General features: G+C 37.5%; 1 protein-coding gene across 5 annotated transcripts in view; it reads right to left on the reverse strand.

Annotated features, from left to right (window-relative positions):
• NPSR1 (neuropeptide S receptor 1) overlaps positions 1–14,904 on the reverse strand; it is a 212,282-nt gene that overhangs the window by 170,483 nt on the left and 26,895 nt on the right. For all 5 annotated transcript variants that reach the window (XM_055293450.1, XM_063609678.1, XM_055293451.1 and 2 more), the window contains exon 2: positions 14,763–14,895. In XM_055293450.1, coding sequence (XP_055149425.1) covers positions 14,763–14,895 — 133 coding nt within the window. The remainder of the gene's footprint in view (positions 1–14,762; positions 14,896–14,904) is intronic.

Genomic DNA, 14,904 nt, shown 5'->3' on the forward strand with positions numbered 1-14,904 from the left:
TTGTTTAATTCCACAGCATAAATTGTGTCTTACATTTTAGTATACATTAAATATTTTTAAGATAATAATTACATATTAAACCTCAAAGACACTCTTAATAAGTTCCAAAGAGCAGAAGTCCTTTCAGAAATATTCCTTGACTACAAGGCAATGAAATTAAATGTGAATTACAAAATATTAAAGAAAAGGTCACCTAGAAATTAAAAAAAGACAGCAAAAACTATTAGTTTTTGTGTGTGAAAGAGGAACTACTTCAACAGTAAAATATTTAGAAAATAAAAAAGAACATGTCATATAAATTGTATGAATTCAGAAAAAATTCAGTCTTCAATATTTTCACTATGAATAAAAATAATGTATTGAGAATGCAACTGAAAATCCAGGAAAACAAGGACTGAAATCCACACAGGAAAGTGGCAGTGAACTCCACAGATGGACCTGGACCCCTCAACGCTCCTGGCCTCACCTCGCTTGCTGAACGTCTCAAGTTTCTCTGCATTCAGGTAATGTATAGGAGGGTTATGAGGGCAGAGAATTCCTAAGTTCATTAGTAAATTGCTCTTCAGAAAGTGCTATGAAGCAAAGCTAATTTCCTTTCTCAATACGAAAAGATTTGGCCCTACCAGAAAAAGGAAATGATTTGAATGTGTGCCAAAAAAATGTTTTCTTTCTTTACTTTGTTGAACACTCATCGGGAGTTACTCTTATTAGTTCCCCTTTTTTATTGCATTTGAATAAAACAGACAAGTAAGCCTTAAAGATGATAAATGAATAATAAATTTTAATTGGTACTTTAGCTCATAAAATATAAACGGTTATTAAATTCATCCAGAAAATTGTTAGAATGGAAATTCTAAGAATTACAGAATGTGCCAAAATAGTGGCTTCAAGATCTATTTTCTTTCTAACCTCAAGATTAAGTCTGCAGCCAAGATTCCTAATAGAATATATAGAGAATAATTCGTTAAGATTTTTTTTTGAAGGGATCAAAATTGTGGAGCAGTGGAGGTAAAACATAGAAGAGCAAAATAAAAACACGTCCTCCATTCGAATGTTCTAAGTGATGTGTTTTCATGAATGTGTGAATACTGCTCTGGGCATTGTAGGGGGTAAAATAAGACAATCAGGTGTGGATTCTTCTCTGATGCGCTGGCTAAAGTGAAAAAAAAAATGCTTTATTTATTTATTTTGGGACGGAGTCTTGCTCTGTCGCGCAGGCTGGAGGGCAGTGGCTCCATCTCGGCTCACTGCAAGCTCCGCCTCCCGGGTTCACGCCATTCTCCCGCCTCAGCCTCTGGAGTAGCTGGGACTACAGGCGCCTGCCACCGCGCCCGCCACCACGCCTGGCTGATTTTTTGTATTTTTAGTAGACACGGGGTTTCACCGTGTTAGCCAGGATGGTCTCGATCTCCTGACCTCGTGATCCGCCCGCCTTGGCCTCCCAAAGTGCTGGGATTACAGGCATGAGCCACTGCGCCTGGCCGCTCCTTTTGATAATAAGCAAATTACCAGTAGCTGGCTAAATATCACTAAGGGAGGAACAGAGAGAATCTCTGCTCTCAAAAAACCAGTTATGATTCTGTTGCTACTGCAAGTCAACTAGGGTTTTGTTTACAGGGACCTTTTTGAACAAGACTTAGTGTAGGTCTATGCTAGCGGATTCTAGAGCATTTGTCCCCTGACATTTTCCATCATCTTTTAACTTGGGTAACCAAAAAAGACATTAGACAATTCAAAAGCCACAAAAGTGCCTTTCTTTGATGCAGTAAGTCCACTTCTATAAACTTTTTCTAAATAAATAATACAGAATTCTCATACAAATTTAATTATGAGAATGTTTATTGCAGGATTGCTAATAGCCTAAAAATGGGAGAAAAGCATAAACAGCCAGCAATAGGAACTTATCTACATAATGGAACAATCATCCAATGGATCACTGCAGCCTATGGAGGGTGTGAAAAGTGCAGCCTGCCAAGATAATAGGTCATTAGAAGAGAGTGCAGCACTCTGGAAGAAGCATTCTCAAAGCAGGGAATGGGTAGACAAAAAGAGATTTGTGGTCTAAACTTCTCAGTTCTGGATGGAAGTAAAAGTATGGAGAACAAGCTATACCAGAGACTGCTTCTTAATTCTATTTTCTCCTTCTTCCTTAGGAAAAGGAAGCTGGTTTTATTCTGGCCAATGGGCCTGGGTTAAAAAAATAATAATAACTGAAAATATTTCCCAGGCTTTTTTTCACTTAGATGTTACCATTGAGATGCAAGGAAAAACTAATGTGCGGGAATTCTAGCAATGCCAATTAAGAGGAGGACAAAGAGCTGATACAGGCCCCTCTGTCCTTCCTCCCTTCTTCCTTCCTACTGGCTAGAATTTGGGCATGATGACAGATGTTCTAGCAGTCATCTTGAACCAACAGCCATCTGTACCATGAGCTGAACCTGAGGGTGACAGTCCTTTAATACAGTAGAAATACAGAGGAGCCTGGGTTCCCAATGATAAGAAAATGCAGCACGAGCCCTGGATTACCTAACTCTGGACTTCTTTACATAAGATAAAAATAAATCCTTGTGAACTTAAGCCAGCATTATTTGGATTTTATGTTATGTGTGCTGAATCTAATTCCAGCAGATTCATCAACTCAATAAAGAAAAGACCAAACGGAAGTAAAAATGTTCTTCAAAGAATCACTCAAGACTACTGGTCTTTAATTAGGAAGGTGTTTTCAAGATGTAGGTCATGGTGAAAAACATCCTTTAATGAAAAACATCTGTATTGCCTTACCTGACAATGCCTATTAGTTCTTATTATTCTCCCTCAGAAAAGCCAGATACAATGTCTCTGAATTTAGTCTTCTGAATGTTTGTTTCATTGGTGATGTCAGTTGAATCTTATGATTTAAGGATATAGGGGAGGAAAGAATTTCCCTGTACTCTCCTAGGTTCGATAGCTGTGTCTATGAAATAAACTGACAACAGGCAGATTAATAAGGGAGAAGGCATATTTATTTTAATATTATGTTCATGGGGTGCCACAGGAAAATAATGAATACTCCTAAAAGAGATGAGATTTGAGAGCTTACCTACTGTGTTAATGGGATGGAGAGGGGTGATATAAGCCACTTAGGGTGGAGTAAATGATTTTGGGGAAAGATGAATGGGTTTTTAGAAGAATCAATGGGAGATATAATAGTTTATGAAAAGGTTTTTCTGTAGGTGGTGTTGACTTCCAGTTTCCTGTTTTGTGATAAAAGTGTATCTTTCCTGATTAATAAACTCCCAGGGAGAGGATATATGGCAATTGAATTTCTTTTGGAGGATCTATTTTTAGGCAGCTGAGTTCAGAGAAAGCCTCTCTTGCATTTGCTGTTGAAGTGCCATCAGCTAAAAATAATCAATATATGAAAGCAGCATATTTGGGGGCATGTCCTGAACTCCTTTAAGAATGTTATATGACAAAGTCTGGTCATTCTTTAAAGCAATGCTTGAGAGCCAAAGACACACCTGAGCAAAGTTTATTGTCCTGAATAAAAGAGGAAAACAAGGAAATAGGTTTGCAATGAAATTCAAGCCTTTTGGAGAACTTTCACTCTTTAGTAAGTTACTTGAAGGAGTTTAAATTAACCATTTCTACCCTGAATGGAATAACTATAGCAGTAGCATTCACAGCTAGCATTTATTGAACAATAATATGCCTCTTACTATACTAGGCACTTTATATTCATTATCTTATTTAATCCTCACCACAACTCCAAGAGGTATTCCCAGTTTTTGGATTGGGAAATTGATATTCAGAGAAATTGTCACTTTTCCTAGGTCATAGGGCTCAGAAGTAGAAATGCTGAGATTCAAACTCATGTCTGAATAACATAAAACACTGGCAAAGCAAAATGTGGATTCAAAGAGGTGAGTTTGTGGAAAATGTTATATTTTAAAGAGTGATTTAGTATATTATTTTATAGGGGAATAGCCATTCTTGTGGGTGTGAAGTGGTATCTCCCTGATCTTTGGATTTGCATTTCCTCTGATGACCAGTGCTAATGAACATCTTTTCATGCTCTTACTTAGGATTTGTATGTCTTCTCTGAGAAAAATTTGAGGCTTAAATCCCTGTGTGAGGATTAAATGAGATAATCTACAGAAAGCATGTAGCACAGAGCCTGGTGCATGGTAAACACAAAGTTTAGTTTCCATTATTGTGGCCATGTTTGCTAGTGACTTTCCGTGCCACCCTACCTTGGCTACCCAGTACGATCGTTGCACTGAGTTATACCACCTCTGCAATATTCATCTGGGAATATCTTGCTTCCTAAACCTATCCTTCCTTCCTTCCTTCCAGCTCTGTTGTTCGGGTGCTCTCGTTACATCCACCTAATGACTTTGGGACAACCTCTGGTTCCTTGAGCTTCCACTGTCTCTAAGTCTTTCTGACCTTCCTTGGTTTGCCCTCTCCACAACAAAGTTATTTTCCTTCCCTTACTGTGTTCCCAGGAAGTGTAGGTTGCAGTGAGCCAAGATCGTGCCAATGCACTCCAGCCTGGTGACAGAGTGAGACTCCATTTCAAAAAAAGAATTGCTTTGGCTATTCAGGGTCTTTTAAAATTCTATATAAACCTTAACCTTGTTTTTCTAATTCTCTGAAAAATGACATTTGTAATATGATAGGGATTGTGTTGAATCTAGATTGCTTTGGGAAGTATGGTCATTTTAATGATATTAAATTTTCCAATCCATGAGCATGGGATGTTTTTCCAGTCATGTGTGTTATCTGCAATTTCTTTCATCACTTTTTGTAGTTGTCCTTGTAGGGATATTTCATCTCCTTGGTTAAAAGTATTCCTAGGTGTTTTATTATTTAATTTTTTGTGGCTATTGTTAAGAAGATCAAGTTCTTGATTTGGTTCTCAGCCTGAAGACTATTGGTGTATAGACATGCTACTGATTTTTATAAGTTGATTTTGTATCCTGAAAATTTATTGAAGTTGTTTGTTAAGTCTAGGAGTCTTTTGGAGTCTGTAGAGTGTTTTCTAGGTATACAATCATGTCATTACTGAACAGAGATAATTTGGTAATTTGACGTTTTTTTTCCAGTGTGGATTCCTTTCATTTCTTTTTCTTGCCTGATTTCTCTGGCTAGGACTTTCAGTGCTATGTTGAATGGGAGTAGTGAATGTGGACATCCTCATTGTGTTCCAGTTTTAAGGGATAATGCTTTCAATTTTTCCTCATTCAGTATAATGTTGGCTGTAGGTTTGTAATAGATGGCTCTTATTTTGAGGTATGTTCCTTAGATGCCTAATTTGTTGAGGGTTTTTATTATCAAAAGATGATGGATTTTATTGAAGCCTTATTGTATTGAGATGATCATATGGTTTTTGTTTATAGTTCTATTAATGTGGTGAATCATGTCTATTGATTTTATTGATTTGCATATGTTGAATCATCCTTGCATCCCTGGAATAAAACTCACTTGATTGTGATGTATTATCTTTTTAATGTGCTGTTGGATTTCGTTTGCTGGTATCTTGATGAGGAATTTTGCAACTATGTCCATCAGGGTTATTGGCCTGTAGTGTTTTTTTTGTGTTGTTGTTGTGTCTTTGTATGATTTTGGTATCAGGGTGATACTGGTTTTATAGAAACAGTTAGGAATTGCTTCACATTCATGTTTTGGAATAGATTCAGTAAGATTGGTACCAGCTCTTCTTTGTACATCTGATAAAATTCAGCTGTGAATCTGTCTAGTCTTGAGATTTTTTTTCTTGGAAGATTTTTTATTACTGATGTGATTTCATTACTTGCTATTGGTCTATTCAGGATTTCTACTTCTTCCTGGTTCAATCTTGGGGCGTTGTATGTTTCTGGGATTTATCCATTTCCTTCAGGTTTTCTAGTTTGTGTGCACAGAGGTGTTCATAGTCATCTCTGATGATATTTTTTTATTTCTATAGTATCAGTTGTAATTTCACTGCATTAGTCCATTCTCACAATGCTATAAAGTAGTAACTGAGACTGGGTAATTTATAAAGAAAAGAGGTTTAATTGGCTCATAGTTCTGCAGGCTGTACAAGAAGTATGATGCTGTCATCTGCTTGGCTTCTTGGAAGGCCTCAGGAAGCTTACAATCATAATGGAAGGCAAAGCGAAGAGGGAGCAGGCATATCACATGGCCATAGAAGAATGAAGAGAGAGAGATCTACACCAGATCTCACAAAAACTCATTCACTATCATGAGGGCAGTAGCCCAAGGGGGATGGTCCTAAACCATTAGTGAGAAATCTGCCTCCATGATATAATCACCTTCCACCAGGCCCTACCTCCAACACTGGGGATTGTATTTCAACATGAGATTTGGTCTGGGACACACATCCAAACTATATCAATCACCTTTATTGTTTCTGATTGTACTTAATTGAATCATCTCTCCTGTTTCTTGTTTCATCTGGCTAGAAGGCTGCCAATTTCATTTATCTTTTCAAAGATCCAACATTTTGTTTTGTTGACTTTTTGTATCTTTTTTTAAATCTCAATCTCATGTCATTGTGCTCTGATCTTTGTTATTATATTTCTTTTTTTTCTGCTAACTTTGGACTTGGCTTGTTCTTGCTTTCCCTGTTCCTTAGAGGTGTAATGTTAGGTTATTAATTTGAGATCTTTCTATCTTTTAGTGTAAGCATTGAATTCTATAAACTTTTCTCTTAGAACTGCTTTCACTATAACCCAGAGGTTTTGGTATGTTGTATCTCTACTTTCATTCATTTTGAAATTTTTTTTATTTTTGTCTTAATTTTATTGTTTACCAAAAGGTCATTCAGGAGCAAATTGCTTAATTTTCATGTTCTTGTGTATTTTTGAAGGTGCCTGTTGGTTTGATTTATGATTTTATTCCACTGTGGTTTAAGAAAACGTTTGATATGATTTCAATTTTTTTGAATTTATTGAGAATTGCTTTATGGCTAAGAATAAAGTCAATTTGGGAGAATGTTCCATGAACAGATGAGAAGAATGTATATTTTACAGTTATTAAATGAAATGTTCTGTAAATGTCTATTAGGTCCATTTGGTCTATATATAGTTTAAGTCCAGAGTTTCTTTCTTTTTGTTTTGTTTCGTTTCGTTTTGTTTTTTAGGAGACAGGGTCTCACTCTTTTGCCCAGGCTGGATTGCAGTGGTGCTTACTGTAACCTCAAACTCCTGCACTCACACAATCCTTCCAGCTCAGCCTTGCAAGTTGCTAAGACTATGGGCATGCGCTACTATGCTTAATTAATTTTTATTTATTTATTCATTTATTTATTTTGTGGAATTGGGTCTCAGTATATTGCCCAAGCTGGTCTTGAACTACTGGCCTCAAACAATCCTACCACCTCAGCCCCTCAAAGTGCTGGGATTACAAGAGTCAGTTACTGTACCCAGACTAAGTCCAGAGATTTTTTGTTGATTTCCTGCCTTGATGATCTGTCTACTGATGTCAGCAGAGTATTGAAGACCACTATTTTTTTTCTATTAATCTTTGTTCTTATATGTAGTAATTTTTACGAATCTAGGCTCTCCAGTGTTGATCGTGTATACTTTACAATAGTTCAATCTTCTTGTTGTATTGAACCTTTTATCATTATATGATGCCATTCTTTGTCTTGTTTTTTTATTGTTGGTGGTTTGATGTCTCTTTTATCTAATATAAGAATGGCTACTCCTGCTTGCCTTTTTTCCCATTTGCATGATATATATTTTCCCACCCCTTTACTTTGAGTCTGTAGCTGTCTTTAGTCAGTAAGTGGGTATCTTGTAGGTAGTAGATGGTTGAGTCTCTTTTTAATCCAATTTTCCATTCTATATTTTAAGTGGAATATTTAGGCCATTTACATTCAAGATTAATATTAATATGTGAGGTTGTGTTCCTGTCACAGTGTTGTTACTTGTCTTGGAGTTTCAATTGTGTTGTTGGTTTACAGGATCTGTGAGCTTTGTATTTGTGTGTCCTTTTATGATGATGAGTATTGTTCTTTTGTTTCCGTGTTTAGAACTCCTTTGAGCATATCTTGTAAGTCTGGTCTAGTATTGACAAATTCCCTTAGCATTTATTTGTCTGGTTAAGACTTGATTTCTTCTTCATTTATAAAGCTTAGCATGGCAGGATGTGAAAATCTTGGCTGGCATATTTTTTCTTTAAGGAGGCTAAAAATAGGCCCCTGATTTCTTCTGGCATGTAGGGTTTCTGCTGAGAAATCCACTATTAGTCTTATGAAATTTCCTTTATAGGTGATTAGACACTTTTCTCTGGACACTAGTAGGATTTTTTCCTTCATGTTGACTTTGGATAGTCTGATGACAATATATCTTGGTGATGTTCTTCTCACAATGTGTCTTCTAGGAGTTGAGTTTCTTGTATCTGGGTTTCTAAATCTCTCCCAAGACCAAAGAAGCTTTTCTGAATTATTTCCGCAAATAGGTTTTCCATACTTTTTCTTCTTCACCCTTTGAAATACCTATACATTGTAGGTTTGGATGCTTTACATAATCCCATATTTCTCAAAGGCATTGGGCATTTCTTAAAATTCATTTTTCTGTATTTTTTTCTTATTGGTTTAATTCAAAAGATGTCTTCTAGTTCTGAAAGTCTTTCTTCCACTTGGTCTAGCCTATTGTTGAAGCTTTCACTTTTATTTTGTTATTCCTTCAATAATTTTTAAATGTCCAGTTCTTTTATTTTAGTGGTATCTATCTCTTCTTGCATGTCCTGAATTGTTTTCTTTGTGTTGGTTTTCAATTTTCTCTTGGATCTCATTGAGCTTTTTAAAAATCAATATTTTGAGCTCTTTACCTGATACTTCAAATATTTCATCTTGGTTAGAATCCATTACTGGAGAGTTAGTGTGATCCTTTGGGGGTGTTGTAGCACTCTATTTTGTTCATACTTTCAGAGTTATTTCTCTGGTTCCTTCTCATCCACATAAGCTATCTCTCTTTATTATTATTTTTTTTTAATTTGCTTTTATTGGGATGCGACTTTCTTCCTCTTCTGAGGAGATGTCTATAGTTTATGTTGTGTAAAGTCCTTTGGATTTGGTTCTGGGTGCTTTCAGTGGCAATGAGTCTGTATAAGCATTTCTTGGTAATGGGTAGTCTTTGTATGGTGGCTTTCCCAAGTGCGGTTGTAGTAGCCGTGTACTGGGTATGTGAGCAGGCTCACTGCCTCCTATAAGGCTGGGATGGCAGAGGTCTCGGGAGGCTTATTACATCTTCCAGTGCTGTGCACTTATGTCATCAGATTTGTTTTCTTTTCCTTTTATTTTGTTTTTTCGAGACAGGGTCCCACTTTGTTACCCAGATGGCAGTGCAGTGGCATGATCTTGGCTCACTGCTGCCTTGACCTTCTGGGCACCAATAATTCTCCCACCTCAGCCTCCCTGGCAACTGGGACTACAGGTGTGCACCACCATGCCTGGCTAATTTAAAAATTTTTTTGCAGAGACGAGGGTCTCACTATGTTGCCCAGGTTGGTTATGAATTCCTAAGCTCAAGTGATCTGCCGGCCTTAGCCTCCCAAAGTGCTGGGACTACAGGCATAAACCACCATGCCCTGCCCAGATTTCTTTCTTTCTTTCTTTTCTTTTCTTTCTTTCTTTCTTTCTTTCTTTGTTTCTTTCTTTCTTTCTTTCCTTCTTTTTTTTTTTTTTTTTGACAGAGTCTGGCTCTGTCGCCCAGGCTGGAGTGCAGTGGCACAATCTTGGCTCACTGCAAGCTCCACCTGCTGGGGTCATGCCATTCTCCTGCCTCAGCCTCCCGAGTAGCTGGGACTACAGGCGTCCGCCACCACACCCAGCTAATTTTTTGTATTTTTAGTAGAAACGGGGTTTCACCGTATTAGCCAGGATGGTCTCCATCTCCTGACCTCGTGATCTGCCCGCCTTGGCCTCCCAAAGTGCTGGGATTACAGGCGTGAGCCACTGTGCCTGGCCCCAGATTTCTTATTGTATTGTGCAGTTCAACCTCCAGGCCAGTAGGTGATGCTTATGGATAAAGTTCAGCTGCAGCTGACTCAAATGGATATATGCTTGATTCTTGTTTACTGGGAGAAGTTCTGTTGACTTGGGCAATGGGCTGATCTGTGGAATGCACAGTGGTCTGAACTCCCTGCTTAGTTCTGGAGTAGGGGCCAAGATGGGTGGGATAGACTAAGCAAGCTCTCCTACAGTTCTCCCAATGGCAGGCAGAAGCATTAGCTCTGAGGCAGGGTCTGGTGGGCAGCTGCCAAGTGCCTGGAGATGTGCCTAGGCATAGAGTCTGGAAACCTCCACTGTCCCAAGTTCTCTGCACAGGAAGTGGGGGAAGCTTAAATTCCTAATCTAGAAGAGTTGGTTCTTCAAATGCCTGGAAATATGTCTGGGCATCAAGTGAAGAGAGCTTTGCTCTACCAAGATCTCTGCAGGGAGGGGCAGGTCATGCTTCTAATTTAGACAATCAGGTGTTCCAAATGCCTGGAAATATGCCCCAGCAAGATGGAGAGAAACCACTGCTGCCACAAAGTTTTCCTGGGGAACGTAGGAGTAGCTCAAGGTCCTGATCTGGAGGAGCAGGTGCACCTCGAGTTGGGTGATATGTCTGGGGAAAGAGCAGAGAAACTGCAGCCACAACAAGGTATTTGCATGGGAGGAAGAGGTGGCTCAAACTCCTAGTCCACTGGGGCAGGTGTGTTAAATGGCTGGAATTACATCCAGGCGTGGAGTGGAGGAACTGCCACTACACCAAGTTCTTTGTGTGGAAAGGGAGTTCTTTGTGTGCTCAAGCTCCAATGTTAAGGGGGCAGGTGCATCAAAAGCCTGGAGATAGGACATTCAACCTTTAATCTTATTTTGTAGTTTCTAAACAGATGAGCAACCGTTGTAAATTCTGTATCTTGATAATGCCAATAGATGGATCTCTTGTGCAACTCTTCGTTATCTATTTTTCTCCATGTTTTTCATCAATTCTTGTATTTTTGCATTCCTGGTTATTTTTTAATCAAGTGCTGAACATTGTGCATGGAAAATTATAGTTAATTTGATGATGGGATAATGCCTTCGTCCTCCAAAGAAGATTTATTTTTGCACTGGCAGATGGTTTGTGTGCATGCAGAGGTAGATCATCTGATTTCATTCAGGTTTGGGGTTGTATTTCATTTTTTGATGAGGGCTGATCCATTTTTAGTTCACTCTTAGTTGTAGGTTGTATCTTTTCAGCAGTACCAATAGAAACCCTGGAATATTTATCAAAGCCACTATGCTTTGGCAGATTAATTTTTGCCCCATCAGTCCAATGAAACTGCCCAAAGCTCTACTCAGGTTTTCAGTCTTCCAGTTTCTGCTTTTAAATCAGCTAATACTTTAAGGGGATAGTGGTGTCAAATAATGTATTTATCTCATACAATTTTCTGCTCTGTGAAATCTTGGCCCCTCAAATCTTAGTTGTCTTTGGCAGCTATGTGATACCTTCTAACAAATGTTTAAATTTTGTCCAGCTTTTCTAATTATTGTAGTAGGAGTATTGGCCTAAAACCAGTTTGAAATTTTTGCAACCACAGTACATAATATATGATATGGTTTGACTCTGTCTCCACGCAAAACTCACCTCGAATTGTAATAACCTCCATGTGTCAAGGGCAGGACCAGGTGGAGGTAATTGGATCGTGATGGTGGTTTCCCTATGCTGTTGTTGTGATAATGAGTGAGTCTAACAAGATCTGATGTTTTGTAAGCATCTGACAGTCCCCCTGCTTGCACTCACTCCACCTTGCTGCCTTGTGAAGAAGGTACCTGCTTCTCCTTTGCCTTCTGCCATGATTGTATTAATACTTCCCTCAGGTCTCCCTAGCAATGCAGAACTCTGAGTCAACTAAACTTCTCTCCTTTATAAATTACCCAGTCTCGGGAATTTCTTCATAGCAGTGTGAGAACAGACTAATACGATATACTATTGAGTTATCACTGTATATATTATGGTTTTATACAATTCAGAATAATTTATTTTTAGCCATGACATATGTAACTATGAATATGAATGTGTATTTTTCTTTGTCTGCTTATCATTGTAACTAGTTCCAGGGTTCTTTTTTAGGGAGCAACCTCCTTTGTTAAAAAAAAAAAAAAGCCCGATACTTGTTTTTTGGAAATTGTGGGGTCTCTGAGATCATGGTTTGGTAGTGGTAAGAACAAAGCAAAACAAAAAACAGGAAAGTATTAAAATTTTTTGGCACAAGATACTAGACATTTAGAAGATAGAGTAGGATAGTGAGGCTGAAGCAAGGTAAAACTGAGACATTTCTTTCTTTTTTTCTTTTTTTTTTTTTTTTTGAGACAGAGTCTCACTCTGTCACCCAGGCTGGAGTGCAGTGGCATGATCAAAATGAAACATTTCTGATGGCAGCTGAATGTTCTGAGAAAATGAAATATTTGCTCTTAAGATATTCACTTTTCTATGACACAATATCCTTATATTACCTGAAATATTCAGAAAAGTCCTTTAAACATAGACAGTCATACTTTTGTGGATGATTTTAAAGAAAATAAAGGAAACAAGGGTGCCTTGAGTGCCTTGTTAGGGACAGCATGAAACAATCACAAAAAAAGAGGAGCTCAGAAAGATGAGATACTGGTGAGAGAGAGCAAGATTTTAGTGGAAGGAGGAAGCAAGAAGCAAAAGAGAAAAGTAAAAATATAAATTCCTTAAGAATTTTTTTTACAAGAATTTTAAAGAATTCTTGTAAATTCTTTTTAAATTTTTTACAAGAATTTTAAAGAATTCTTGTAAATTCTTGTAAAAAAAGAATAAATTTTTAAGAATTTATATTTTTACAAGAAGCAAAAGAGAGAAGTAAAAATATAAATTCCTTAAGAATTTGAAGAAATCTTAAGGAGGACATTGACATACGATGGGGGACTCAAACCACATTTTTATATATGTCTCAAAGCACAGGGCCCCTCATTGGATGCCTGGGTAACTTTCATATGCATACTCAAGACTCAGGTATGTATTCTCACCTCCTTTACCAAAGGATCTGTGATCATGGTGAAATGTGGATGAAGGAAATTTCAATAACATATAAATTCAGTCTCAGAAGGTTGAGCTTCAATCCTAGACCTTTGGCAATGTTTTTCACTTCAGGAATTCTTCATTTAAAATGCTTCTGACCTGACCCTTAGAGTTTTTCTAGAAACAATTAACAAAAACACTGTCTAGAAGATGTATATGAAATTAAGCCAGATTAATACGACTATGAATTAGAATAGAGCATACAACTTTTCTCTTTGATAATATGTAGTGAATTTTCAATTATCATTTGTTTATTGTTTATGAAAAAACTTTAAATTTCAAGCTGATATTCTTGCCACCTCTAAATCCTTTCATTCTAAAAGAATACATAGTTCCATACAACATGCATTACCACACTGTAATCAAAGAAATATAATGAAAATAAGTTGTGCTATCCTCATCCAGGGATATTTGCCTCTAAGCATTTGCTGGATGATCCTAATTACCTCTACTTCTACAATTATAAGAGTGAAAAATTGGAGTTCCTGTTGGTAGGAAAGATTGAAGAAACTTTCCCCCATCCCAGGTTCCATCTTCAGAACCCTTGCTCTTTTTACCTTCTCTGTATTTTTCACTGGTGCCTTAGATGTTTACCCTGGCCACTGCAGCCCAGCTCAAGCAGGTGGGCTTGTTATACTTTGTTAGAAAGAAAAAGGGGAATTTCAGGTTACCAACAATGTATGGCTAAGGTTCTCTTGTAAGTTACAGTGTCATATATTTTTGAAATATTATGGCTCAAGACTAAATTCCAAAGAGCTCCACTACCATTACTACAGCTGAGATAACAGTACAGGTTGAAAAGTACCAAACAGCCCTTTCTGAAAGTCATTTACCATCACTCCTTGTAAGCATTTAATATTTAAATTTTTCTTTTTGCATTTTTTTTCTATAGTCTGATCCAAATTAAGCTAATGTAACAGCCATCTTGCTCCCAGAGCTTAGGACTCCAAGCGTGGCTTATGCTGGACCTTCTGTGAATCTCATTTTCTCACTTTCTTTCTGGCCTGTAGAACAGGACTCTTTCCCTGGTTGTGTTTTCTTTTCCTTTTGAACAGGAGCTCTACTCATGTCTATGGGGCTCTTACTTTCACAGATCATTTTCTTCTTTGAGAATATTTCATCATTCCTCTACTAGGTGTGCTGTGCTCACTCTTCTACTGAATGGTCATTTCCAAAGTCTACACTTAAGCATCCTGATCCTTGAGATTATATTACTTCATTATACTACCCCCAGTAGTGGTGTTACACATCATTTGCATTTCAAAAGCAATGTCCACAGGCTTTAATCTGCAAAGTACTCAAGACTTAACATTAATGATTGAATAGAGATAGTGCTGGTACATTTTCTGGATGTATTCCTTAAGCTCATAATGCAGGATGATATGGTAATATCACCTTAGTGAACTATGGAGGCTATTGTGTATAAAAACAGGGAAACCCTATAGAACCATTTGGTGGTACTGATAATGGTATTTCTATTAGTGTAGTGAGTTACTTTTCTAATGAAATCTTAGAGGCATTCATATGTGTTAAGTATGCCAGAGGAAATATTCAAACATGGGTTTTATATTCTTTCAGAAATTATTCCCAAATTGACCGATGTTACATTTTTTTTTTTTGATAAAATTCATTAAAAGCAGGAAGCCATAGGGACTTCACATACAGCTTCCTCCTCTCACTTGCATAGTGACTTACCTGTGATAGCCAGCTGAGTCACAAAGAAGGTCATTCTTGACTTCCTCTTTCTCCTCCATGTGGAAAAAAGCACAACGGAGTTTCCAACAATGGTAAAAACAAAGAGGACCCACAGAGTTATCAATTGCTCAGTCTGCAAGAA

The sequence above is a fragment of the Symphalangus syndactylus genome, chromosome 9 (assembly GCF_028878055.3).
Source record: "Symphalangus syndactylus isolate Jambi chromosome 9, NHGRI_mSymSyn1-v2.1_pri, whole genome shotgun sequence".
Classification (NCBI taxonomy): domain Eukaryota; kingdom Metazoa; phylum Chordata; class Mammalia; order Primates; family Hylobatidae; genus Symphalangus; species Symphalangus syndactylus.